The sequence below is a fragment of the Lipotes vexillifer genome, unplaced genomic scaffold, assembly GCF_000442215.2.
Source record: "Lipotes vexillifer unplaced genomic scaffold, Lipotes_vexillifer_v1.1 scaffold461, whole genome shotgun sequence".
NCBI classification, from domain to species: domain Eukaryota; kingdom Metazoa; phylum Chordata; class Mammalia; order Artiodactyla; family Lipotidae; genus Lipotes; species Lipotes vexillifer.
Genome location: NW_006799479.1, coordinates 1,244,569 through 1,270,814, shown reverse-complemented (window position 1 = coordinate 1,270,814; position 26,246 = coordinate 1,244,569). Strand labels below are relative to the sequence as shown.

Below are 26,246 nucleotides of genomic sequence, written 5' to 3'. Positions count from 1 at the left end.
AAAAAAAAAAAAAATATATATATATATATATATATATATATAATATTTTCATGTCTTTTGAAAACAGTCATAATAGTCATACATATTTTCTAAGTTCTTGAAATTTTCAATAATGTTCCAAAGCCAAAAACATGCTTTTTACTAATGTGTTCTCTATACATCATTGAAAAAAACACCACAATACTGATTTTGACTACATTTACCAATAGCAAGGTTCTCTCATTCCTTTTACAACTTCAACTTCACAATATTTTGTAAGAATTGCTAAGACGTGTTGAAAATCTGGATACACACAAAGAAGAGACTTTAACAAAGGCAATCTGGGAAGCAATATACTTAGACCAAGAACAAGAAGAACTTGGGGTAAGGGTCCAAGAATCCAAACCCCTCTTTGCTACTTATAGCTTTGTGACTTCAGATATATTAATTTCTTTAAACCTCATTTTCCTTTCTATACAATTGGGCAATGATAGTTATCTCATTAGGTCATTGTGATAATTAAAAATTAAATGAGATGATATATGAAAAAATACTTCACACAATGCCCAGGAACTATTTCCTTTGATCTGATCAGAAGTCAGAAGCTTAATTATTTTTTTTTTATTTATTTTTTTTTTATTTTTTTATTTTTTTCAGAAGCTTAATTATTTAATTCATATTATTTTGTTTTATTATATAGACATCTGGGATTAAACTATGTTTTAATTTCAACGTGCCAAACTATACGTGATTAAAATGTCATTTAAAGACCCCTTTACCAATTCAAGTGCATCAAGTTACAATCTCTGCCCTAAAGAAAATAAATTTGTGTACTCATCCCAAAATGGTTTGCTGCCAAAATTAAACAAAGGTAGCAATAAGCACCACCACAACAAAATCATTTTTTAAAAAAGAACTGTTATAAAATTTAAATCACAATATAGTCCAAAGAAATGTTCTTTATGTCTGGTTAACAATGGGAAAGGGTAACAGCTTTGTCAAAGATTAGGCTCATCATTCCCTCTCTTCAATCCATCTCCATTTCTATTTCCTGAGCATATCACATCCTATTACCTCCTACTGATGGAGAGATCAGCAAATACCAGGAGGCTTCTGGAAAATAAAGTGTAGTGAGGCTCTAACCCAAGGACAAAAGAAAAATGAGGACTGCAAAGAGGATCTGGCAGGAAGGGGAAACGATCACACTAAACTGGATCACAATTTTAACTTAAACATTTAATGTGGACTCTTAAGCACCTTACATCCTATACTCACTTAACTAAACTATGGTTGATTCACTCAACACATAAACTTTCTAAACATTAAGATAATTTTGCTGGCACACACGGTATCACCATGAATTAGTTGAGACCTGGCATACTATTCTGAAAAGTTTGTCTATCCTGAAAATGTAATCTGGCACAATATCATAGGGGAGAGGCTAAACATTCAAGGAATTCAAGTCTCCTCATAGTAGTCTTTCATTTTTTCTGACTGTGACTTACATTTTACACTATAACCCAGGAGTCACACATATGCAAGTGGACACAACATACATCCCTGATACTATTGTTTCATAAAGTAATAAGGACCCATACTATGTGCTCTAATTTTTCCTTATTATCTGAATTTAGATTCTACTTCAAAAAAAAAAAAAGTGGGGGTCACAGCCCACAAATTGAATTCATAATCCACTAAAGGGTCCCAATCCTAAAAAACACTGCTATAAAAAATGTAGTAAAATGTTAACATTTGGGAACCATTTTTTTTTCTGGTTTTAAAGTCTAAAATTGTTCAAGTAAAAAAAAATTTAAGAAACCCTCCAATTCATCTTACTAGGGAAATAAGATTATAGAGCCAAGTTACCTTGTCTCATATAGCTATGTAGTTCCTTGATTTCCCTCCCCTTTTCCTACTGTCACACAATTCTTTGCATGTACCATGTTTTCAATAAATACATACTGAATAAAAAAATTATGGGAAGGTAGAGGCTAGAAATGACTACATAAAGTAGATTTTTAGCCAGGTCTTCAAAGCAGCAGAAGATTTCAGTTGGTGAAGTAGGAAAAATAATATAAGCAAAGGGACATGGATTAAAAATTAACACCAGGTTTCATGCTTACAGAACGATTTTAATTTATTTATTAGTGAAGACTCAAAGATCAAGAACAGGTTCACAAAAAATCACCAAAGACTGTATCACAGAAAAATAAAAGGTGATACATTGTAAACAAAACCTATGAGCATACTTATATAAACTCACTGAATGCCAGGAATGAAGTCTACCCCCTCTCTCTTTAAAACATTATAAATCAAGAAAAGTAAAAGTTATACCTCAAAATTCTGCTCCATTATGTTTCCACCTTTACTCAAACTCTCCATAATGGCCTTATTTCGAAGAATATCTTCTTCACTGAGATGTTCTCTTCTTTTTCTTGATTCTAAAACAAGTCCATTCACCAGATAAAAGTCGGCCAAAAAGTTTCCTACCCTTTCCTAAAACAAAATCAAATATTTCAAAATAATAAAGTTTATCTTAGATTTTTTTAAAGTTTTGAAGTAATACACAGTTTCTTCATAAACATATAACATTTAGATGTAAATAAAATATCCCTCTGGTACTTGAAATTATCAAATTATCTTATACATTCTATTAAGCTAAAAAATACATAAAATTACACATTTCAAATTTGTAAAGGAAAATTTAAAACACACAAGATGTATGGTAGTTAATCTGCAAATGAATTAAGTCTAAGTAAAAACAACACATAGTATTCCTTTAGAATCTACTCCCAAGTAGCACAAAACTATCTGACAACTTAATTTAGCTAATATCATGAGTTACAAGGAGGGGTCAGGGATAATTAATGTTCCCATTTTATAGATAGAAAAAAATGGAATAAAAAGAAAAATTTCTAGTACAACTAAAATTAATTACCTGTTCCAATATTCTCTAACAGGTCCAAACTTCAAGTTACGGTTGTTTGCTTCTTTCAACAAAGGGAGAACAACCAAGTAGTTTTGCTCATCAATATAATTATGTATTTATATTATGGATTGGGGATAGGGAAACTCAAATGGATTAAAAGGACATCAAGAAAAGAGGGCTCCTTCAACATTAACCTTCACCTTTTTTCAGACCCACAGGTGGTCAGAGTTTGAAATACCTTACCTCAAAAAACATGATCAGTGACTACTGAAAACAAGCTTCCCATTTCTACCTGCATGCAGATTACTTGCTCTCCTCTTGCTGCTGTTTTCTGGCATTCCAAAACTAAGTGTTTATTGTTGCTTCCATTTCCACCTTGCTTTTGGTGGCTTCCTTAACAGTCATTAGAAAGCAAGGCATTCTGTACCTGTTTCTACCTACAAAATGGGAACCATAAGCATTACTGACTCCCTCCTTACCTGTCAAAGATTTAAGAAGATCACCTAGACACTCTTCAAGAGCTTTGAGCTGCTTAGCAGTAGCACTAGATGAACAGCAGCTTCAATTTTTATCTTCTCTTGAAGTGATCCTTCTAATGCTGTCCAGAAGAACAGAGTACAAACAAATAAGACTTCAAGCCAACAAATGGATTGCAATGTAGGATCTCACAACTGGGAATCCTATAATGGTACTTGTTGCCAAATAGGCTTAGAGAGGAAAATTGATGAACCTAGATCTCACAGTGAGAATTTTTCTGTGGTTGGGAAACACTCAAGTGATGATCAATTTTTGAAATCTTATAATGAAAAAGCATTTATTAAAAATAAATTATATCAATAAAAAAATTTAAATGTATATTCCCCATAATCCAGCCATTCCATTTCTTGCTATCTATAAAAGACAATGCAAAGGCATGTAAAAAGATAGTAAACATAACATCATTTATAGTGGGAGAAAACTGGACACAAATGTGTGTCCATCTAAATGTCCAAAAATAAGAGACTGGATAAATAAATTACAATATATCCATACTATGGAATACTATGCAGTTGCTAAAAAGAATGAAGTAATACTACTGAAAAGAAAACACTTCTAAGAGATTGGGGGAAAAAAGTTGCAAAACAATAGATAAAATGACATTTTATGAAAAATAAACCTATCAACAACTAAAGCTAAATATTATTATAGATAGATATTTATGTGCATAAAGCATAAAGCTGGATAACCTTCTGCAAAGGACTCTGGGATTGTGAGTAGTGGTCAAGGGAGATTTTTCAGCTTTATGTGTAAGACTGTGTGGTGGTTAATTTTATGTCAGTTTGCCTAGACTATGATGTCCAATTGTTCAATCAAACACCAGTCTAGATGTTGCTATGAAGGCTTTTTCTTTTTTTTTGGCTGTGCTGTACAGCTTGCAGGATCTTAGGGATTGAAGATCCCTAAGGATTGAACCCAGGGATTGAACCCAGGCCACAGTGGTGAAAGCACTGAGTCCTAACCACTGGACCACCAGGGAATTCCACGAAGGCATTTTTTAGATTAATTAAAATTTACATCAGCAGACTTGAAGTAAAGTAGATTACCCTCCATAATATGGAAAGGCCATATCCAACCAAATGTAGGCCTTAAGAGCAAAGACTAAGGTTTCCCAAAGGAAAAGCAATTCTGCCTCAAGACTGCAACACAGAAACCCTGCCTGAGATTCTAGCCTGCAGATTTCAAACTCAAGACCATATCAACTCTCCCCTGAATTTCCAGCCTGCTAGACTGCTCTACAAATTTCAGACTTACCAGCCTCTACATTCACACAAGCTAATTCCTTAAAATAAATCAACCTCTCCCTCACCCTTCTCTCCTCCTGTCTATAGGTATATATACATCTATATGCAGATATATACACATACACAGAGAGATATAGAACTCCTACTGATTTTGTTTCTCAAAGACCCTGACTATTACAGGCTATTTTTGTCTTTCTAATGAGGATATATTCATTTCTTCTGTGTGTAATAAAAGATAAACAGAATTCTTAAAATCTTGGCCCTTACCTAATGTGTTACTTATCCTTGACTTTAAAATTTTATAAGATGCTTCTTCATACACGCAACTAAAAAATGTCTGAATATATTTTGAACATATTATATTTGAAATATTACATTATATAACCTCTTGCTGACAGATGAAATGGGAATTATGGAAAGAATTTACAATTCACTAATGCGGAAACCGCCACTGAGATTTAATTTAATTACAGTGTTGTAGAAATGTAAGCTTATTTAATTTTAGTCAAATATATGGAATACTGGGCTTCCCTGGTGGCGCAGTGCTTGAGAGTCCGCCTGCCGATGCAGGAGACGCGGGTTCGTGCCCCGTTTCGGGAAGATCCCACATGCCGCGGAGCGGCTGGGCCCGTGAGCCATGGCCACTGAGCCTGCGCGTCCGGAGCCTGTGCTCCGCAAATGGGAGAGGCCACGACAGTGAGAGGCCCGCATAACGCAAGAAAAAAAAAAAAAAATATATGGAATACTGAGGGACAGATACTGGGTAAGTAAATAGTTTAAAATTCTAAAAGAAGAAAGAAAAAAGGTCCAGGGAAATGAATTTTAAAGTATATGCTTCTTTGTGGTCTTCCTAAGAAATAAAGCATTAGAAATATTATGGAACCATGTGAAGACACTGTTCCCTGTATAATAACAAGGCAACTAACAACAAGAATATTTTTCAACATAAAATTCAAATGAACTAAACTTTCTCTCCTGGCTTCTCCTATCTTCCAACTCTGTAACCAACCAATATAATTCCCTATTTGGATTCAAAGAGAAGAGAATAAACTACTTGAAAACAAGTAAGTAAGATACTTCTTTCTACCTGTATTTCCATCACGTTATTTTGGCAACATTAAATACTAAACAATTTTTAAAGTGTAAAAATCTCGATTTGCACATACTGTTTTATCTTCCCGAAAAAGCCATCCTGTTTGGGCACGCGTGAAAGAAATTGATTTGGTTGATAACGTTGCAGAGTAAATATCGCTACTCATTAAAATGTCAACCTCTTCTTCTGTTTCCATCTCTGATTCCTGGGGTGGGGGCAAAAGGTAAATATAAGAATCTAGGTTTTCAAAGGTTTTTAGCGCCACATATGAAAATGTCAACAATTAAAACGTTACAGATTTCAAAAAACAAAAAGGACCAATTCTAATAAAATGTGAAGTGCTAGTTACTCTAAAAACAATTACAGAAGTGTAAACTTCATATAACTAAATAAGTTAGAATTATAACTAATTACGAATCTAAAAATACAGGACACATAAAAAGGGTACTCACACTCTTCCTGATATGTAATGGAAACAGTACTAGATTACCCATTACAGAAGTACAAAGTATGCAGAGTAATTGTAAAAGATTACTTTAAGAATTAAGTAGACACGTCTGAGACAAAACGCCTGTAAGGTTTTGTTTTCTTTAAGTATAGATGAATCTTACTGTAGTTCTTTTTAATCTAAAGACCCACCACTATGAGCCTTTCTTTCCCAATAGTTTTAAGTGGAAGGAAGGAAGGGAAGGAGGAAAGGAGAGAGGTGATAAGGAAGGAAAAAAGGAAAGGAGGCCACATGGGATCTTCTCTATACACCTTATAGAAAGAAAAGGAATCCATAAATATCACCCCATAATTTCCAAACTCAATTAGCAGCCTTGCTTCAACATATTCCCCAGTGCTGGCATAAAATAATTCATCGATAATTATTTTTTAAAAGAGAAAGCTTTGTGCTTGTTTCAGGGACAGAAAACTAAGAGACCAGGTACAGAAGAGTAAATGAGTAGGTATTAGATGAGGCTCTATTCTAAATATAATAGGCCAAGAGAGATTCTCTGATATTTAGGACCCCAGAATCCGAAGAAAAGAGGAAGAAAAAAGGCAGAACCTAGAGAGTTGACTGGAGAATGAGAACCATCCATAAGGTTTCCAATAACTAGAGGCTCTATCTTCCCTATCCCCTGATTTCTAGATTCCCAAGAGGCCCATTTTCTATTCGTCACCACAAACTTTCACCCAGATATAGCCCATTTCCTTCACCCTTACAAGTGAGGGATAGAAAATCTTGACATTAATGCTAAGGCTGTAACAGGTGAAAATGTATTCCTGGTAACCCAAACTAATTCTGAACACGATTTCCTAAAGAGAAATTTTGACTGGCATAGATTGTACAGAACTGTTAACCATCATGATGTAAATATATTACAAATCAATTAAGATTTTATGTACTAGCTTGGGAACAACACTATATAAAACACTACCTATTAAGAAATTTGCCTTAAGTTTCAAACATCCCAATTTCAAATAAACTTTTGAAACATAACTCTTCTGTAAATGATAGACTATCTCCTAACCACATCACTGAAAAAGACCTGTTGTTAATTACATTCATTCAACAAACATTTAATGAACAATTATTACTTATGTATACATATTAGGATAAAAAACAAGTATTTCCTGCCCTGAGGATTATTGCTCAAAATCTAGCATTTCTGTATTCTTTTAGACATAAAATACACACACATATATCCTAAATACCAGACCACTGGTGATCTCATTGATACTATAACATCAGCTAATACTTACACTACTAGCCTTAATCTCTGGCTTCTCTTTTAGTACTATCTTTCCAACTCATCTATTGCCCAGTTAGCTATCCTGTTGTTATTTAAAACATAAGAATTCGAATTATTTAGTACATATATGAGAGTCTAGAATAAGGGTCATCAGACTATGGCCAGCAGTCAAATCCAGTCCACCATTTGTTTTTCAAGTAAAATTTTATTAGAATACAGCCAAACTCATTCATTTATATATTGTCTATGGTGGCTTTTTTGTTAATAACAGCAGAGGTGAGCAGTTGTGACAGAGACCATATGACCTGCAAATTTATTTAAATATCTAAAATACTGACTCTCTCCCTTTACAGAAAGATTCTGCCAAACTCTTAACTAGAATGTACTGATGCTGTATTAGGTACCAGAGAATACAACTAAAAGAACCCCAAACCTCTGAGAAGCTTAGCCCCAAAAAAGAAGAAAGCCACATAGACAAAAACAGCATTAGAAGCTCTACGGTACCACATTAGTGAGAACATCAAGAAAACAATGGTCACTTGGCAGATGAGGAAGTAACACTAAGTAGGTGCCCCACCAGGGTGAGGGTACAAGAAGAAGGGTATCCCCAGAATTGGAAACAATATGAACAAAGGAATGAAACACTAAATAGCCTGGAAAAAAATGCAAAGAGTTCAGCATGAAGGTATCTATGATAACAGGGTAAGAAAAAGGCTGGAAAAGTGAACAAAAGCCAGGTCACAGAAGGAACCATGGCAATGCTAAGGAACCTGGATTTCATTCTTCAGGCAATAGGGAACTTTTAAAGTGTCTTTAAGGAAGACAAGTGTCATGAATTTGTTTTCAATGTTCAACCTATCTCCAATATGTGAAATAATTTAAAAGCAGACAAGAAGGGGGCCAGGAAGATAATTTATGAGACTTTTGTGACAGTCCAGTTGACACAATGAATATCTAAATTATGGCAATAACAGCATGAATAAAAAAGGGATAATTATAAGACATGAGGGAGACAAGAATAACCACACATGTTCTCTAATTAGGAAACGTGAGAATACAAGAAAAGACGTCAAAAAAAACCCTCCAATTTTTCTCGCTGAACAGAGAATGATGTCAATCACCAAAGGAAAGAAAATGGGAGAACGGGCACCTTAAAGGGAAAATAATGAGTTAAGTCTTAAATAAGCTAAATTTTGAGGTACCTAGGAGACACACACGATACCCATTAGGCATTTAAACAGATAGGTCCCCACTCAGAAGATCTGAGTTACAAATATACACTTGTGAACTATCAACTGATAAGAGGTAGTAAGAGCTGTGGGAATGGAAGAGATTATTCTGGCAATTTGTAAAAATGAGAACAACATCAAGCGCATATCAATATTCAAGAAGTGAGCAGAGAAAAGGAAACAGGCAAAAGAGAGTAAGAAGGAGATATGGGAAAAGAACATCTAATGATCAAGGTCAAGTCACAAGGAAATACAAATTTTAAGAACTGAGTTACCGATAATAGCAAATACTTCAGAGAAGTCTATATAAAGAGAGGGTTGAAACAAATACACTGATTTTAGCAACAGATCCAATATGAAGGTCATCTAAAACCCCAAACCTGTTTCCTTTTCCAAATGCCCCAATTCTATCTGTGGCACCACCATCATTTACTCTGTATTGTAGTCTGTTCAGTGTGCAATAGCATCATGCTTAAAAAAACAAGGTACATACCTTAATTTAGAAATACTTTATTGCTGGGACTTCCCTGGTGGCACAGTGGTTAAGATCCGCCTGCCAATGTAGGGGACACAGGTTTGATCCCTGGTCCGGGAAGATGCCACATGCTGCAGAGCAACCAAGCCCGTGCGCCACAACTACTGAGCCTGTGCTCTAGAGCCGCTGAGCCACAACTACTGAGCCCGTGTGCCACAACTACTGAAGCTCGTGTGCCTAGAGACCACACTCCGCAACAAGACAAGTCACTGCAATGAGAAGCCCATGCACTGGCAACAAAGAGTAGCCCTGGCTTGCCACAACTAGAGAAAGCCCACACACAGCAACGAAGACCCAACGCAGCCAAAAAATAAATTTAAAAAAAAACACAAAACTTTATTGCTAAAAAATGCTAACCATCATCTGAACCTTCAGCAAGTCATATCTGTTTGCTGGTAGAGGAGTCAAAATATTTTGAGGATTACCAAAATGTGACACAGAGACACAAAGTAAGCAAATGCTGTTGGAAAAATGGCACCAATAGACTTGCTCAACACAGGATTGCCACAGACCTTCAATTTGTAAAAAACACAGTATCTGTGAAGTGCAATGAAGCAAAGTATGCCTATAACCATAAAAACACATATTTTCCCCCCTTCCATTCTCTCCCTTTTCCAATCCATCTTGCATACTAGCTGTGTGATCTTAGCGGTATCATTTAACATTTATAAGCCTCAATTTTTTCATCTATAAAATAGAAATGGTACTATTTACACAGGTTATTTTAAGGATTTAATAAAAGAGCTTTAAAGTATTTATAGTCCCAGTATGCTGGCATTTAATGCTTAATATATGATAGTAATTGATATACAGTTGGCCCTCCATATCTGCAGGTTCCGCATCTGCAGATTCAACCAACCAGGGATCAAAGATATTTGGAGAAAAAAAAATTCCAGAAAGTTCCAGAAAGCAAAACTTAAATTTGCCACGCAGGCAACTAGTTGCAAGGTATTTACACTGTATTTACAACTATTTACCTAGGCTTTACATTGTATTAAGTATTATAAGTAATCTAGAGATGAATTAAAGTATATGGGAGGATGTGTATAGCTTATATGCAAATACTACACCATTTTATATAGGGGACTTGAGCATCTGTGGATTTTGGTATCCTTGGGGATTCCTAGAATCAATCCCCCACAGATACCAAGAGACAAACTGTATACTATTAATACAATGCCACTATCCATAGCACCTAGCAGTGTCTAGCATTTATTAGGTCCTTGATAAACTGTTTGAGGAAGAGAGGGAAGGAGGAAAAGTCAAAAAACTATTATATATAAGATTAATTCATTTAAATTACTTTTTGATCAAATCAATCCCTTGTTTAAGAATCTATGACTCTCTATTACCAACTATAACAGATCCTAAATTATTTTATCTGGCTGTAAGGCCTTCCATAAACCATGTTCCTATGCTCAGTAAGAGAAACCTTCACTGCAGTCAGATAGATTGCTTTTCTGTTTCCCAAATAAACCATTCTTAGTCCTACTTTCCTGACTTTACTCATCCTGTTTCCCCCACAAGGAATGTCTTTTCTTCTTCTCTTCGAATCCAAATCTTCCTTGCTCAGTGCCAGTTAGGAAACTATTTATTTCAATAGTACACATACAAGGTAACTAAGGTCTTGTCAACAGATATGACAGTAGGAGGGTCTAATCTAAGAGATGTTGAGGAAGGGGTCACAAGATGTGGTAAACGTAAGGAAAGGAAATGGTGAAAAATAAAAGCCAGAGTGACAAAACAAAATATTGACCTAAAAACATTTGTAAGGCTATCAGTGATATATATAGATACTAGAAAAGCTTTTTCTTTGGTTTATAAGCATTCAGGGAACAACGGATATAAGATGACGGTGAATATGGTCTCTCAAAGGTCGTTGTGAAGGCAGTTCCAACATGGAGATATGGTGTTTAGAAGGGGTATAATTTCGTACTTTAAGAGTGAAAAGACGGAGAAAAGAAAGGTGGCCAAAGAGTTGGGAAAAGTAAAACGGTACAGACAGAGAGCCAAGAGAGGTGTTCGTATTTAAGAGATAGAGATGGTTCACAACAATAAAAGAAACTAAGGATGGAAGATAAATGGGGACAGGGCCAGGACAGGTTCAACAAATGAGAACTATGAGAAGTTAGGGTTTATTTAACTAGGACATCATCAGTGAATTAAGAGCAAACAGACTCAGTGGATTAGTCAGGATAGAGAATAGATGATAAAACTTTTTTAAAAAACTAGAGGTAAGGGGCTTCCCTGGTGGCACAGTGGTTGAGAGTCCGCCTGCCGATGCAGGGGACACGGGTTCGTGCCCCGATCTGGGAAGATCCCACATGCCATGGAGCAGCTGGGCCCATGAGCCATGGCCGCTGAGCCTGCGCGTCCGGAGCCTGTGCTCCGCAACGTATGGCAAAAACAAAAACAAAAACAAACGAACGAAAAAAAAAACAAGAGGTAAGAAAATGAAAGCTTTAGGAATGAACCATCTCAATTATGCCTTACGCCTTTTAAAACAATTACACCGAGGCTTGGTTGCATACACAGACTTATTTTTTTGGCCGCACCCCGTGGCATGTGAGATCTTAGTTCCCCAACCAGGGATTGAACCCTCACCCCTTGCATTGGAAGGTGGAGTCTTAACCACTGGACCACAGGGGAAATCTCTACACAGACTTTTTTAAACCATTTACAGGAATACTGGTAAGACAACATGCTCACCTCATGGTGTATTCGCTGATAAACTTTTTGTTCATTGTCTAATACTACAAAAGATTCAGAGGGTGCCGCATCCCCATTGAAAATGAAGCTTAAATCCCCTCGTTGGCACTTCATGTCAGTAAAGTCTATGAGAGTAGTGTCAAGCCTGTGAAAGATGGATAGATGAGAAATTCTGACAAATAAAATTTCAATAAAACTTCATATTAATTAAACAAGTTTTGCTCCTTCTAAACTCAAACCAAGACGCTAATACCATATTTCAAAATCAAATTTATAGATAAAAGCTAAATTTAAAATATCTCATTAAAAAACACCAAAAGAATATTTAAATATATATTCAATTTTATCTATATTTCATTTTTCTGAATATATACTTCATTAATCCAGCAAGAAAAAGGTTGTTTCCCCATTGTTGATGCACTTCTCTAACTGTACACTTATTCTCTACCATTTCCTATACTGTAGCTACTCCATAAAAGTTACTTCAAGGGGGAAGGGCAGAAAAGGAAAGCAGACCTGTCTAACATTCTTTGATACCTTCAAGACCAAGTTGCTAGCTCAGCAGAGTACAGCTGACCCTTGAACACCAGGGTTTGGGGCGCTGACCCCCATCCCCTCCACATGTAACTTTACAGTCAGCCCTCCATATGCACATTTCCACATCCTCAGATTCAACCAACCTTGGATCATGTAGTACTGTAGTACGTATTTCTTGAAAAAGATCTACGTATAAGTGGGCCCAAGTAGTTCAAAACGGTATTGTTCAAAGGTCAACTGTATATAAGAGAGGTATAGCCATGGACGGACCACATTCTTAGACTAAGGACTGTGTGTCCACAGTCTTGTCCTTGTGATCTGCATCTATGCTTATGCTTGGTACCAAACCTTGCTTCATCCTTCAACTCGATAAACCATTTAACTCACTCTAAATTCTTGGCCTTTCTGCTTGCCTTCCCAGATTCAGATTAGCATTCTTTTTCCCAGCATTTTCTTTTCCAACATCTCCACAGCCTGAAAACACTATGGATCGTTCCTATGGCAAATATTCATGGACTCACACACTTGTATGTTTGTTGTGCTCATTGTAGCCAAGACCTGGCATGGTCAACCCAGTGGGTTGGTCTCAAATGAAATCTACAAATCACTACTTGCTGAAATTTGGGAGAACAATGGAATGGAAAAGTTCACAAGTACCCTGAAGTGCTTCAATCTTGCACAAGGCTTTGTAGGAGAAGCTGAAAAATGGAGCATATTTCGCATGCAAAAGAATAACTAGGGTTACATATAATTTATCACCAAAACTAGTAGTTTTAAAAGGTGAAGGTGATACTGTTAATAATTTTACCAGGACAACAGAGGTGAACAGGGAAATATGGTTATCCTATGTATAAGAGGCTCTTTTCTGAGCCATATAAAATATGGCTCAGAACCGAATAAGAAGTCCTAAAAAAAAAAACCAAGTCATCAACTCCTATATGAGTGAACTCTACCTGCTGCTTTACAGTTGAATTCTAGCCCCTGGTCCACTTCCAGTGGCCTGCTACTGTACTACTGGTGCCTGTATCCTGTTATTGCTTGTACATGTGGCATAAGAGAAAATAATGCCAGTAAAAGGGGTTTAACCCCTACCTCTATAAGATGCGGGCTACTGAAGTCTCAAAAAAGGAACAGATCATTTTAAAGCATGGCCTATTTGGACTCCAAGCTTCAGCTAACAGGGAACCCTATACCCCAACAAAAAAAGAAGAAAAGGGCCAGAACAGTCTTTTGCCTCCATTCCCTTCTTGCCCATCCTGGCTGAGAGTAGCAGTGGGTTGCAAGGGGTGGGGATAGGAATAATGAGAGAAGAGATGTACAGAGAGACAAAGACAGACTGACAATGGCAACATTTGAGCCCTTAAATCTAATTTATCATAATGATATAATTTATAATATAATTTTTATGTAATTTATCACAATGATATTTTAACATATTAACTAGTCCTTGGCTTTCAGCTTATAAGCCTAAATACTTTTAATTTTGCCATGTAATTCACCATGAAGAACAAAAAATTCTTTATACAAATGCAAAGATTTGAGTAGAACATGTTCTGTTTCAGATAAAAACTTGAAAAATGCCCAAGTAACAGTGAAAAGGAAATAGGGCCTACTTGAAATAGGAAGAGCCTGACTGAGAAAGTTTGCAATGATTATTTGTCAGTGGTTATATGTAACCTCAAAATTATTAACAGTGAAAATATTTGTTAGTATTCTCAACAATAAAGTTGCCCACACTTTCCTATTTCTACTAAAGTATTAATTTCTCTTTGACAACAAAGAAGATACTTTTTTTTTTTGGCCACACGGCCTGCAGAATCTTAGTTTCCTGACCCGCGCCCTTGGCAGTGAAAGCGTGGAGTCCTAACCACTGGAACACCAAGGAATTCCCAAAGAAGATACTTTAAATTATCACATAACTGTCATGAGATACAAGTAAAATTCATTTGAAGTGATGTTTAAAAGAACTAATCATCTCCTGATGTTTAAATTTGAAAGTTTTTATTTAATGTTAACAAACTTCTTTTTCTTTAAAATAATTCTGCATCTATGCAAAAAACCTTTGCCATACATCCTAAAATGCAGCTTCTCCATTAATCTAGTAAACTTTGTTTGATAACTAGCACTTTGAACCTGTCACATTTCTCCCTCAACCTCGGCTGCTAGTAAGCCCCAGGTTTCAGAGTCTTGCTAAACTGCAGTAGCTTCCCTTAAACTACATTCTTTGACACAATTATTCTCTCTCAGCCTCTTATTCTCATGTCTCTATCTTAACCATTTTGTGGTTTTTTTATCACCTATATTTATTAGGTAATATGCATCATGTCATTTACTTTTAAAAGTCATATATAAATATGAAACAATTTTTTAAAAGAAAGAAGCTCCTTTTCTCCTAAATTTAAGAATCAAACAGAACTAAAACTAACCTTTAGTTAAAGTAGCACATGGAAGATAATACTATTCTCCCAAGTTATCTACTAACTTTGGCAAGCACCTATATTAAGCATTTCTAAACTGATAATTTTTTGATAACCATAATATATTGCTAACAATAGGCTACTGAATTAAATCTACATCATTATCAAATCCTTTCTAGCTTTTTTATCTGTACTTTTCTGTATTTTCCAAGGTTTCTATAATGACCAAGAATTTAATGTGCATGAACACATTCATCATGAGAAAAATCTGAGGAGGTTATTTTTAAAAACAAAATCACAGAAACTTCTACCTTAATAGAATTTTGCTGGAGAATAATGACCCTAGAACTTACTTCCATCTAAAGGTTATCTCTTCATTATAATTCAACATATTGAATAATAAATCTCATAAAGAGTTGATTTTTTTAAATTTCTGCCTTGTGACATGATAAGATCTGACAGGAAGTCAGAGAGGTCCTGGCTCAGTTATTAATTTGCAGTATGCTCATAAAAATCACTTCACTTGTCAGAACGTTCTAATCTATAAAATGAAGAGTTTATATGAGATAATCTTTTAAGACATCTCTAGTTCTAGACCCTTACATATTCAAATTAATATTCTGGATTTTTATAAGATACAGACATGTAAAATTTTATGTATATATAAATATACTAATAGATATGAATATACTAAAAAGTTAGCATATTCACCAGCATTATATATAGCTTAGATATATATAATTTGTAAATATACCTATATTAACAGAAAGCTAAAGAGATAATGATAAAATCCTGAAATAAAATAGATTCCCCATGAGATCCAAACACCAATCTTAGTTTTAAAAGGAAACAGAAGAAAATTAAAATTAGCCTTAAAGTGTTCACTAGAATGGATAGATGACTGAACAGATGAATGGCTAGAAGCATGGATGGGTAGACAGGGGAGGGAAGGGTTGGAGAGGGATGGAGAAAAAACAGGACAATAGTTATGTCCTCCTTATGTGTCCCTTATTCCCTACAAAGCTAGGAAGAGGGAGATGACCATCTTAAATCTTCTTAGTGTTATATCATGATCTTCACTCTACTTGCCTTCCAGACAGTCTGTAGTTAAATAGTAATACCTTTGTTTTAGTCAAGATTTTATGCCTTTGGTTCCTTATCTGTAGTATCTCAAAGGAGATAAAAGATTGTGAATATATTACAACATGTTATAAAATACTACATCTAAGTATAAGCTATTACTACAAAAAGAAAAGCTATCTCTAAATCTCAATTATCTGTTACTCAGAAAAAAATCAAATCACCTTACCTGATATTGATACCTTGTTTGTATATTTTACATGCATCAGAAGGCAGAATTCGGGAAAGTAAAGGCACTGTATTTGTAAAAAGAAAAGGCAAAAAATAACCACCTAAAGTTCAGAGAGATTACAAATTTTTTAATTAGAAGAAGAGTAATTTAAACATTTTACTATTTCACCAAAATTGTAATAATTTCCTTTAAAATAGTATTTTCCACTTAAAAATAATACACAAAGCAATTTTGAGCAACTTCAAATACCTACTATTTAATTGTAATTGCTGTATAGTTCACCACCACCACCCAGCAAACACATGTAAGAGTAGCAGAGTTGATATAATGCCACTCTTGGGTACACATTGTAGGATATTACTGTGAGTTAGAAAACGATGCCCTGTGGTAACTAAACCCTCCTGAATGGGTAACCAGATAAGCCTGGATTCCATCTGATCCTCCAAATATAATTGGATTAAATACCAGAAAAGTAATATGTGTAATAGAAAAAGACACCTTTAGAGCTAGATAGTCGAATTTGAGTCTGAACCCCAAATATGTTGGTTCCTTAAGCTCACTGTAGCTCAGTTTCAAAATCCATAAAATGCAATCATACTATTGACTTATAGATTTCTACATTCCAGTGTTGTTTACATTCATATCACAAGCTATATTCTCATAGTTTTTTTTTATTATTTATTATCTGCTATATTTTGAGGAAATATGAGTTATTCTATGGATAAATAAATCTACATAACAGGCTATATAATTAAACTACCACATATCAAAAAAAGAAAAAATGTGAAACTCAAAATTCTTGAAATTAAAGATTACATCACATGTACATGTGTATGTAAGTGGGTGTGTGTATCTATGTAAGATATATTACATGTATACTTCACAAAACTCTGTGTTTTAAAAATGGGTGATAAATCAACCTGGGTTAGAAAGAAACAAAGACTTTGGAGAAAATTAAGGGCTAGTTTTTCAGTTAACTTTTTCAAAAGCATCAATATTTGCTCATTAACATTAAAGGTATACCAAATATAAAAATGTCTTTTTAAAATCCTTAGAGGTCATTTAATCCAAAATGATTTCCAGCACTGAAGACAGTTTTCTAGACTTCTTATTTTGTAAAAGCAAGAAAATTTCACTGCCCAGAGGGAATATCAACTAAGAGTTACCCTGGTCAAAGAACATAAGAAATCATTTTCCAATAAAATTTTTCCTTATATGAAACAACAGAAGTTAAGAAGATTAATAATGGCATAAATCTATGTAAATGATCAAGGCTCCTCTTTCATGCTTATTGAGATCCAGTTTTTCTGTCCTTAAATATTTGGTGTAGCATGAAAAAGACGATTACAAGAAGACAGCATTCTAACAATTTAAATTTAACTTATTACATCTTTTGAAGTAGTATGGTAACCTATAAAAACAAAACTTAGAATCACATACCAATACTCATTTATCAAAAATCAGAAAAGGAGGAAGAGGGGAATATAGAAAAAAAATAAGAAGCTTAAGGTTTGAAAAGCAAAAGTTAAAAAAAAAAAAGATATCATTGAGAAGAAAAGATTTTAATGAATTCCAAAAATAAAGCAATTTTCATTTTCCCAATTCTGTGATGACTTTTTCTTCCCCAATGTAAACTGAACAATTAGGCTGTCTGTACCTTAAGTTACCTCAGCATAATCTGAGAGTCTAACACAGTACTCCAAAGGCAGCATAATCCTCTGAACTGAAAAATGGAAAGTCTCAAAATTTTAATTTTGGTTTTGCTATCACTTACTCCCTGATTTTAAGAAGAGTTTCTAGGTCGAATGTTTTCCATCTATAATATGCAAAAAACAGTCCCAAATACAGGATGGATATTCTGTAGATTATGAGATAAAGAAAAAAAACTATTAGTTTTTCTGTTGAAACATGCTATATACACATAATGTTAAATTTGTAGTGATTATAAAATTATTTAACACTTTACAGTATCTGAAGGGCTTCCTTCAAAAACATGATTTCATTTCATCTACACCAAAACAAAGGCTTGAAATAGGTGGGGCAGTTATTATTATCCCCATTTTTAAAATGAAGAAACTGAAGCTCAGGAAAGTTATGTGATTTGCCATGTCAAACAGTTAGGAGCCAGTACTTCTGATTCCAATTTAAAGCTTTTCCATACTTAAAAACTCAAAGCTGGAATAATTTAGTCACCTTCAGACTTGCTATTAACCAAGTCTGAGGCTATTTTCAGCCAAATACTGAAGGAGAAAGAGTAGAGTTTGTGGGCTCCACTACCTCTAAATTAAACTTAATGCCAGCCCTCAATATTTCTTAACTTCCCCTTATTTCTGGGTTGCCTTTTTTTTTTTTTTTTTTTTTTTAATATTAGGGGCTTTAACAAGGGGAGGAACCACACCTAAACTCTGGAAAAAAGCTTGATAATCAAATCTAATAATAGAGATTATCCAATTTTTTTAATCCAAAGTGTCTAAGCTAAATCTAGCCAATGAGTTTAGTTTTTAAAATTATAGATGACATCTAACCATCAGGTGCTAATAATTTGACATGAAATCAGTAAAAACCTTTATCAACAATCAAACAGATGGGCTGACTTTTTTGCATCAAAGTCAAGTTCTCAAAGAAGCAATACTTTAAACAAGTACCTCAGTGGTTGCATAATGAACTTGATTATGCAACATTTATAATGTGTTTATAACTGTAGATCATATGCACAATTTCTGGAGTAATTACATCCATTTCTATTTCTTCATGTAACTGAAATGTCACTTTTAAAATATTTTAGAACATTTTGCTCAGCAACATAAAGTGACTATCTTAGAATTCAAACCACTAACAACTACTAAGACAATCAGTTAAAGAGCCAGTACACTCAAGGGACAACCTCAGTTTAGGATGGCCAAGAATGACTGGGGTCTTTACAGATAGAAAAAAACAGGGTGAAAAAACAGTACTCAGGCTTTAGACCAATCTAACTTAGACCTCTTTTATTATACAGTGCTATTACAAACCTTTTTTTCTCTCAGTATTCTAGAATACTGGGACTTCTGAATAATTTATAGAGCATAAAGAACTATTAGAGTTAACAAAACAAAATCATGTGTGATCTTTTTTTTTTTGGCTGTGACATGAGGCTTCTAGGATCTCAGTTCCCCAGTGAGGGATTGAACTCAGGCCACAGCAGTGAAAGTCCAGAGTCCTAACCACTAGACCACCAGGGAACTCCCTCATGTGTGATTTTGATGGAGCCAAAACTAGCCTGATGAGCTAAAGTTGTTAACAATGTTAGAAAAAACTGATTATATTTAGGGATTAAAATTTTACATTTAGAGGGCTTCCCTGGTGGCACAGTGGTTGAGAGTTCACCTGCCGATGCAGGGGACACGGGTTCGTGCCCCGGTCCGGGAAGATCCCACATGCCGCGGAGCGGCTGGGCCCGTGAGCCATGGCCGCTGAGCCTGCGCGTCCGGAGCCTGGGCTCCGCAACGGGAGAGGCCACAACAGTGAGAGACCCGCGTACCGCAATAAATAAATAAATAAATAAATAAATAAATAAATAAATAAATAAATTTTACATTTAGAGATTAAACACTACAAAAACCTTAATCACCCATGCTGTACAGTATTATGCAGCTGTTAAAAAAAAAATGAAGTACTTCCTCATGATCTAAAATGTACGATACCTATGATATATTAAGTAAAAGTGACAAAATGCATAATGATATAATAGTATGATCCCATTAAAAAAAAAACTAATGCTGAGGATATATATACATATATACATTTATATTTATATATATGTACATACACACACATTTGTAAGCATTGAAAAGAGTTTGAAATATTCATGTGAAACAGTAACAGTGGTTTCTAGAGTTATCAATATCTGGTTTATTTTTATGATTACTTTATGATCTATTTTTATGATTATTTTGGTGATAATAAGCATTCAAATATCTTTAATATCATAAAGATTAATTCAGATGCTTTAAAAAACACACATAAGCATACTATATTCAAACCTATATATAGATTACATTAAAAAAATATTTAACCCAAAAGTTAGTGGTTTGGATAGTTGTTTACTTAGTAAAGTAAAGGTCACTAGGATCAAACTTCCTATTTGGACACGAAAGTTTTCTCCCTAAGTAGACTCATGTTTAAAATGGGGAGGAGAGAAAACTTACCTTGCCAAGGTAAATCAATAAATGACTGTAAAATATCTAGGAATTAATGTCTTTCATAAATAAGTGGAAGAGTATGCAACCAAATAGTATGTTAAAACAGTGTTTATAAAGTATGCAATAAAAGCAGCAAACGTGACTGAAAGATGACAAAACATACAAAATCAATTAATGTTAACCAAATTCTTCACATTCAGAGATCTAAATACTATATGTCAAACTTCCCTAAATTCAGTAATCTAATAATCCCATAATTATTCTTCTCTTCCCTCTGAAAATTCCTTATATTAAATTATTATAATATTTGAACTGGCATTTTATTTAAAAAAAAGAGAATTTTTAATCTTAAAAATAATAATTATGAAAGTTACTAATCAGGTTAGGATAATTAAGTATTACTATAGGGCTTCATAACCATTACATTCAACATGAAAAAATTTTAATTTCCTTAGGGCAATATTTGTTATGTTAACATTTCTATATAATAGTTATTTTTGCACTTGCATTTCTGCATACGTACATATTTTATAGTAAAATATAGCACACTCTTACCCCAGCTTTGAAAATCCCAGTGAAGTTCTAGATAAAAGTCACCTAGCTGAGAAATGAAATATGAATAATTATTGAATGCACACCTTCGTTAACAGCTCTTATACTTTCTTAATATTTTGCTTAAAAAAATCTGTTATCATTAAAGGTCTATAGACAGGAATAGGAAATAATTTCAATGTATGGAGTTGGAGAAAGAACCAAAAAATATATATGGTTATATACATTACAATAGCAGGCATTACTACACATATCTACAAAGGAAAACTCACACCACTCTAGCTTTTACAAGAACGTTTTAATCACATAAGAACATATCTGAAACTGACAGGCATTTAAATTTGCATCAATAAATATTCCATTTCGCATAACAATAAGTAGTATTGTAAAAATACTTAATAACTTTAGAAGTGTTATAAAAAAAAACAGTAACTTCCAAAATGATTATTGTGTAGGCTCATAATGGTCTAATAAAATCACCCACTGCAATAGAAACTTTTTTCTATAAAGTGATAACACTGGTTTACTAAATCTGAAATATGTCATCATATGAGATCTATAGAGAACGTTTTTATTTCACAAATTAGAAGCTAAACATCAAAGACTATAACTGTTCAAGGAACTATTAATCAAATATTGTCAAAAAAATTTATCCCTTGAGATTTCAAAAACAAAGCATACCTAAAAGAAGACATAGTTATGATGATATATCTTTCTCCCACAGTTCTTTCACGCATCCAAAATACAGAGGAAAAAACAACAGAAAACAAACCTCTCTCCCTTTCTGTGCCAGCACACCCAGCTCTTACCATCATGAAGTAGGACAGACAAAAAGAGTTTTGTTACATAAAGAAAATGCAAACTGCTCCTAAGGCAGTAGCACTTCAGCTCATAGAAAATCTTTCAATCCAAAGGACAAAGGAAAACTACTGCCATTAATTATGACTTACCTCCTTTTTTCTTAGAGCTCTTACCTAATTTACTGAAAGCAATAATTCTTTATCTGCCTTCTAAGATCAAAGCAAATAATGCTTCCCATAAGATTACACATCATAATCAGAGTATTTTGTAATGTCATTATTGCTTAATTGAAGCAGGATTTTTACCATTTCTTGACCCTTAATAATTAGTGAGAAATTAAACTGTATTTTTAAAATGCTTGAAAGTACACTTGCAATTACCCTTTAGGGCAAAATCAGCAAAGAAATTTAGCCTACCTCTTTCAGGGCTTTTAATAATCGAGGTCGCTTTTCTTCAACACTTTCCCTGGATTGCTGCTTAAGCTTCCTTAAAAGAGCTGTAACTAAAATTTAAATTTAAAAAAATTTTTTAATTTAAAATAAATTTCACCATGCTAGATTGCCAATTACACCTCAATAAAAAATTTATGAAAAACAATTTCACCATGCTAGGAAACACCACTGGCTTATTACACAGAGATATAATATAGATATTGTGAATAAGTTAGAAAATACCTTTAGCAAAACTGTTATGATCCTCAAGGAAAATTGAAAACAGATACCTCGACATCAACTTATTCATACTAGTTTTGCTAGTTTTTAATCATCAGTAGGCTTTATCTGACTGAGTCAAGATTACCAATCTCAGTCAGATGATGCAGTGTCCTGTTGTCAACACTGATCTAAAAGATGATCTCAGAGATAGATCTCAAAAATCCCACTGGACATTATTTTTCTAAAAATGTAATTATCTGCAATTGTTACCAGTTGCATCTGTTCTTCTTTCACTTGAGGCTGTACTCTCACATACCACCACCATGGCATAAAAAAATACTAAAATGAATCCTATTCTATCTGTGAAAAGAACTTTTGACTCTAATAAAACCTGAAACCCCTGGAGCGTCTTCTCAACAGTTAAGAGATGGAGATTTAGACAAATTGCCTAAGCGCAAACCACAGCATTACTACTTATTAGCTGTATAAACATGGAACACTTACTTAACTTCCCTAAACTTCAGTTTCTTTTTTTCATATGTCAATTAAGAATAAAGTGAAATCTGCTACATGGAGTTACTATAGAGGCTCTATATAAATTGCTTACTACCGTGCCGGCAATTAGGTAAGTATAAGTTTTGTTTATTAGAATAAAGGTCTAAAAGTAACTAGCAAAATCAATCAATCCCTAACATTTATTGAAATAAGGGAAAATATTAGCCTTGAATGAAATAAGATGAAAAAATGTACAGAGGGGGGTAAAATGTATACATCAATACATGCTGATTTCCTCCTGGTCCTGTTTTCATATACATATATATACAAACAAACAAATAAAAATACTATTATTTTTACTCTTTTACAGTATGCACTCTTATAAACTACTTAATGCCTTATATGGAATACAGAAGTATAAGGGAAGTATAAGGTTGGGGGAAAAATAATGTGGAAAGAAGACAGTAATAAAAGCTTATTAAATCAGATTTGTTTTGTCCACAAAGGCCAAATTAGGAAAAGCTCAGGGAAGAATATGAGAAATAGTAGAATCTATACTTATTTTTAACCACAGGTCTAACTTTAATCCCAATGTATTTTTAAAAGCCAAAAATCAAAGAGAAATGTTTAAATTACTAAAGGTCTTTTGGGACAGAAGAGGATGAGACCTAAAAGTCAGGGAACATGGGACCTAGTTTCAGCTACACACTAGCAGTGTGATCTTGGTCAGCAGTTCCCAAACACAAGTCTACATTTCAGTGGCCAACTGTTCAAGTTTCCAGTGATATGCAGCCAAATGAAAACACTGGGTACCAGGGTGGATTTCTTTTTCTTTATACATTATATACTTTTTTAAAATTTAAGGACTATTCTTTCATTTTTGGTTTCAAAGTGTCTTTTTTTTTAATGAAATTGTGATCGCAGAAGAAAGTACTTTTAAAGTTCTTATATGCTAAAATGAAAAAGTCAGCTACTCTACATCAATCCTTAAATAAAATTCTTTTCTGGTCTATAAAATCCAAATAGTGTGAGAACCAATGACCTATATAAACATTAGGGTTCTTTACAGATTCAAATTTATATGAATCTGGTTAACCTTCATGTTCATTATAATTTAACTTTAATATCAAAGCGATATTACCTAAATGTAGTAGAATTCTTTTTATAATTCTTCTCCACTATAAAGGCAAATACTTTAATAAATGTTTATTCAATCTACCTTGCCTTCAAATTCAAACAGACCCCTGTTGACATAAAGAACAAAAAGAATTGATTTCCTAAATAGAAAAGATATCAATGAAAAGCAGAAGTCATATAGTTTCCATTAACTAAATATACTGTAATTGACTGAAGACATTTAGTAAATAGAAAATTATGTTAAAATGACCAAACATTATTAAAAACGTAGTGACAACTGTATATAGCATAGTAATGTATGCAAAGAAATTCCTGTTCTATGAGACTTCACATTAAAAATAACGTCACCTTGTGGAAACAGAAACGAACACTCAGAACACAATTAGACAGGGACTTCCCTGGAAGCTCAGGGGTTAAGAATCCACCTGCCGGGCTTCCCTGGTGGCGCAGTGGTTGAGAGTCCGCCTGCCGATTCAGGGGACACGGGTTCGTGCCCCGGTCCAGGAGGATCCCACATGCCGCGGAGCGGCTGGGCCCGTGAGCCATGGCCGCTGAGCCTGCGCATCCGGAGCCTGTGCTCCACAACGGGAGAGGCCACAACAGTGAGAGGCCCGCGTACCACAAAAAATAAAATAAAAATAAAAAATAAAAAAAGAATCCACCTGCCAATGCAGGGGGCACGGGTTCGATCCCTGGTCCGGGAAGATCCCACATGCCGCACAGCAACTAAGCCCATGTGCCACAACTACTGAGCCTGCACTCTAGAGTCCGCGAGCCACAACTACTGAGCCTGTGTGCCACAACTACTGAACCCACGCGCCTAGAGCCCCTGCTCCGCAACAAGAGAAGCCACCGCAGTAATAAGCCCGTGCACCACAACGAAGAGTCGCCCCTGGTAACCGCGACTAGAGAAAGCCTGCCCACAGCAACGAAGACCCAAAGCAGCCAAAAATAAATAAAATAAAATAAATAGATTTATATAAAAAAACAATTAGACAAAATTACCATCATATTTGGGAGGAGGGTCAATATTTGTACTCCCATACTGTAAGAATCTTATTAACAGTGATTGATAATGAAAATAAAATCAGCTTTAGAGGATTTGGATGATATTAGACAGAATTCATACAAAGACTCAAATGAAGAACTCCAAAAAAACACAACTAACTTAACTTTCTCTTTCCTTCTTCTCCCATATAGAGTACTTGTAAAGTTTTCAGTTTTTTGTGTCTAAAGATTTTGGAGCTATGCCCTACTACTCCAAGTATTACTTAAATGTGTATCTTCTGCCTTCCACTTCCTTCTGTGCTCCAGTCTAATTATCTCCTACTTCTTACTTGTACAGTTCCACCTGCATATACTACAGAAAACTCAAACTCAACAAACCTAACACCAAATCAATTAAAATCCATACTGTTCTTCTTCCTATTTTCTGTATATCAATTAATTAATGAGATAGCCATTAATCCATGGTAAAGGCTTTGGAATTACTCTGAATCCTTCCATTACTACCAGTATCCAAGAGATAATCAACCACTGTTGATTATCTCATTTATCTTTCTAATCTATCCCTTACTTTTCTAAACACACTCTCTCTTCTTTAAGTCAAGTTTACCACATTTGTTCTAAAGATTGTTTTTCTAAAAGTCTCTTGCCTCCCTACTCAATTAAGTCTTCAGGCTTATCTAATAATGTCAATTCCTGCTTTAAAGTCTTCTGAGGTTTTACAGTGACTGGAGATTGAGATTAAAACCTTGAAAAGCACATAAAGCAGATCTCAGTCAGTGTGGCTCCTTTACCATCAAACTTCATCTCTCAAAACTACACTTCACCCCTTCACCCATGGTTGCCATGTAGCCTCATTTAGGGAGCCACACTGAAATATACATTGTTCCCTAAAACGTGCCTTGTTCTTTACATTTCCATGCTTTATATATATTCTGCTGTCATAGGCTAGAATGTCCTTACCCACCTAATTATTAATTCCTAAAATCCTTTGAGACGCAGCTTAAATAAACCAAACACTTTGCCAAAACTGAAATTACTTTCTCCCTCATCTTTTTTCCTCCAGTACTTCGTGAATACTTCAGAATACTGCAGAATATTCATTCGTTTCTCTCCCCCAACTAAGATGAGTTCCTCAATGTCAAAGCTAACTGCACATTCC

At 34.5% G+C, this 26,246-nt stretch overlaps 1 protein-coding gene across 2 annotated transcripts in view; it reads right to left on the bottom strand.

Moving 5' to 3' along the window:
• ANKRD13C (ankyrin repeat domain 13C) overlaps positions 1-26,246 on the bottom strand; it is an 81,004-nt gene that overhangs the window by 19,377 nt on the left and 35,381 nt on the right. For both annotated transcript variants that reach the window (XM_007471643.1, XM_007471644.1), the window contains 6 exons: positions 22,211-22,296; positions 20,997-21,042; positions 16,258-16,324; positions 11,995-12,139; positions 5,856-5,987; positions 2,314-2,475 (listed from right to left, as the gene is read on the bottom strand). In XM_007471643.1, coding sequence (XP_007471705.1) covers positions 2,314-2,475; positions 5,856-5,987; positions 11,995-12,139; positions 16,258-16,324; positions 20,997-21,042; positions 22,211-22,296 — 638 coding nt within the window. The remainder of the gene's footprint in view (positions 1-2,313; positions 2,476-5,855; positions 5,988-11,994; positions 12,140-16,257; positions 16,325-20,996; positions 21,043-22,210; positions 22,297-26,246) is intronic.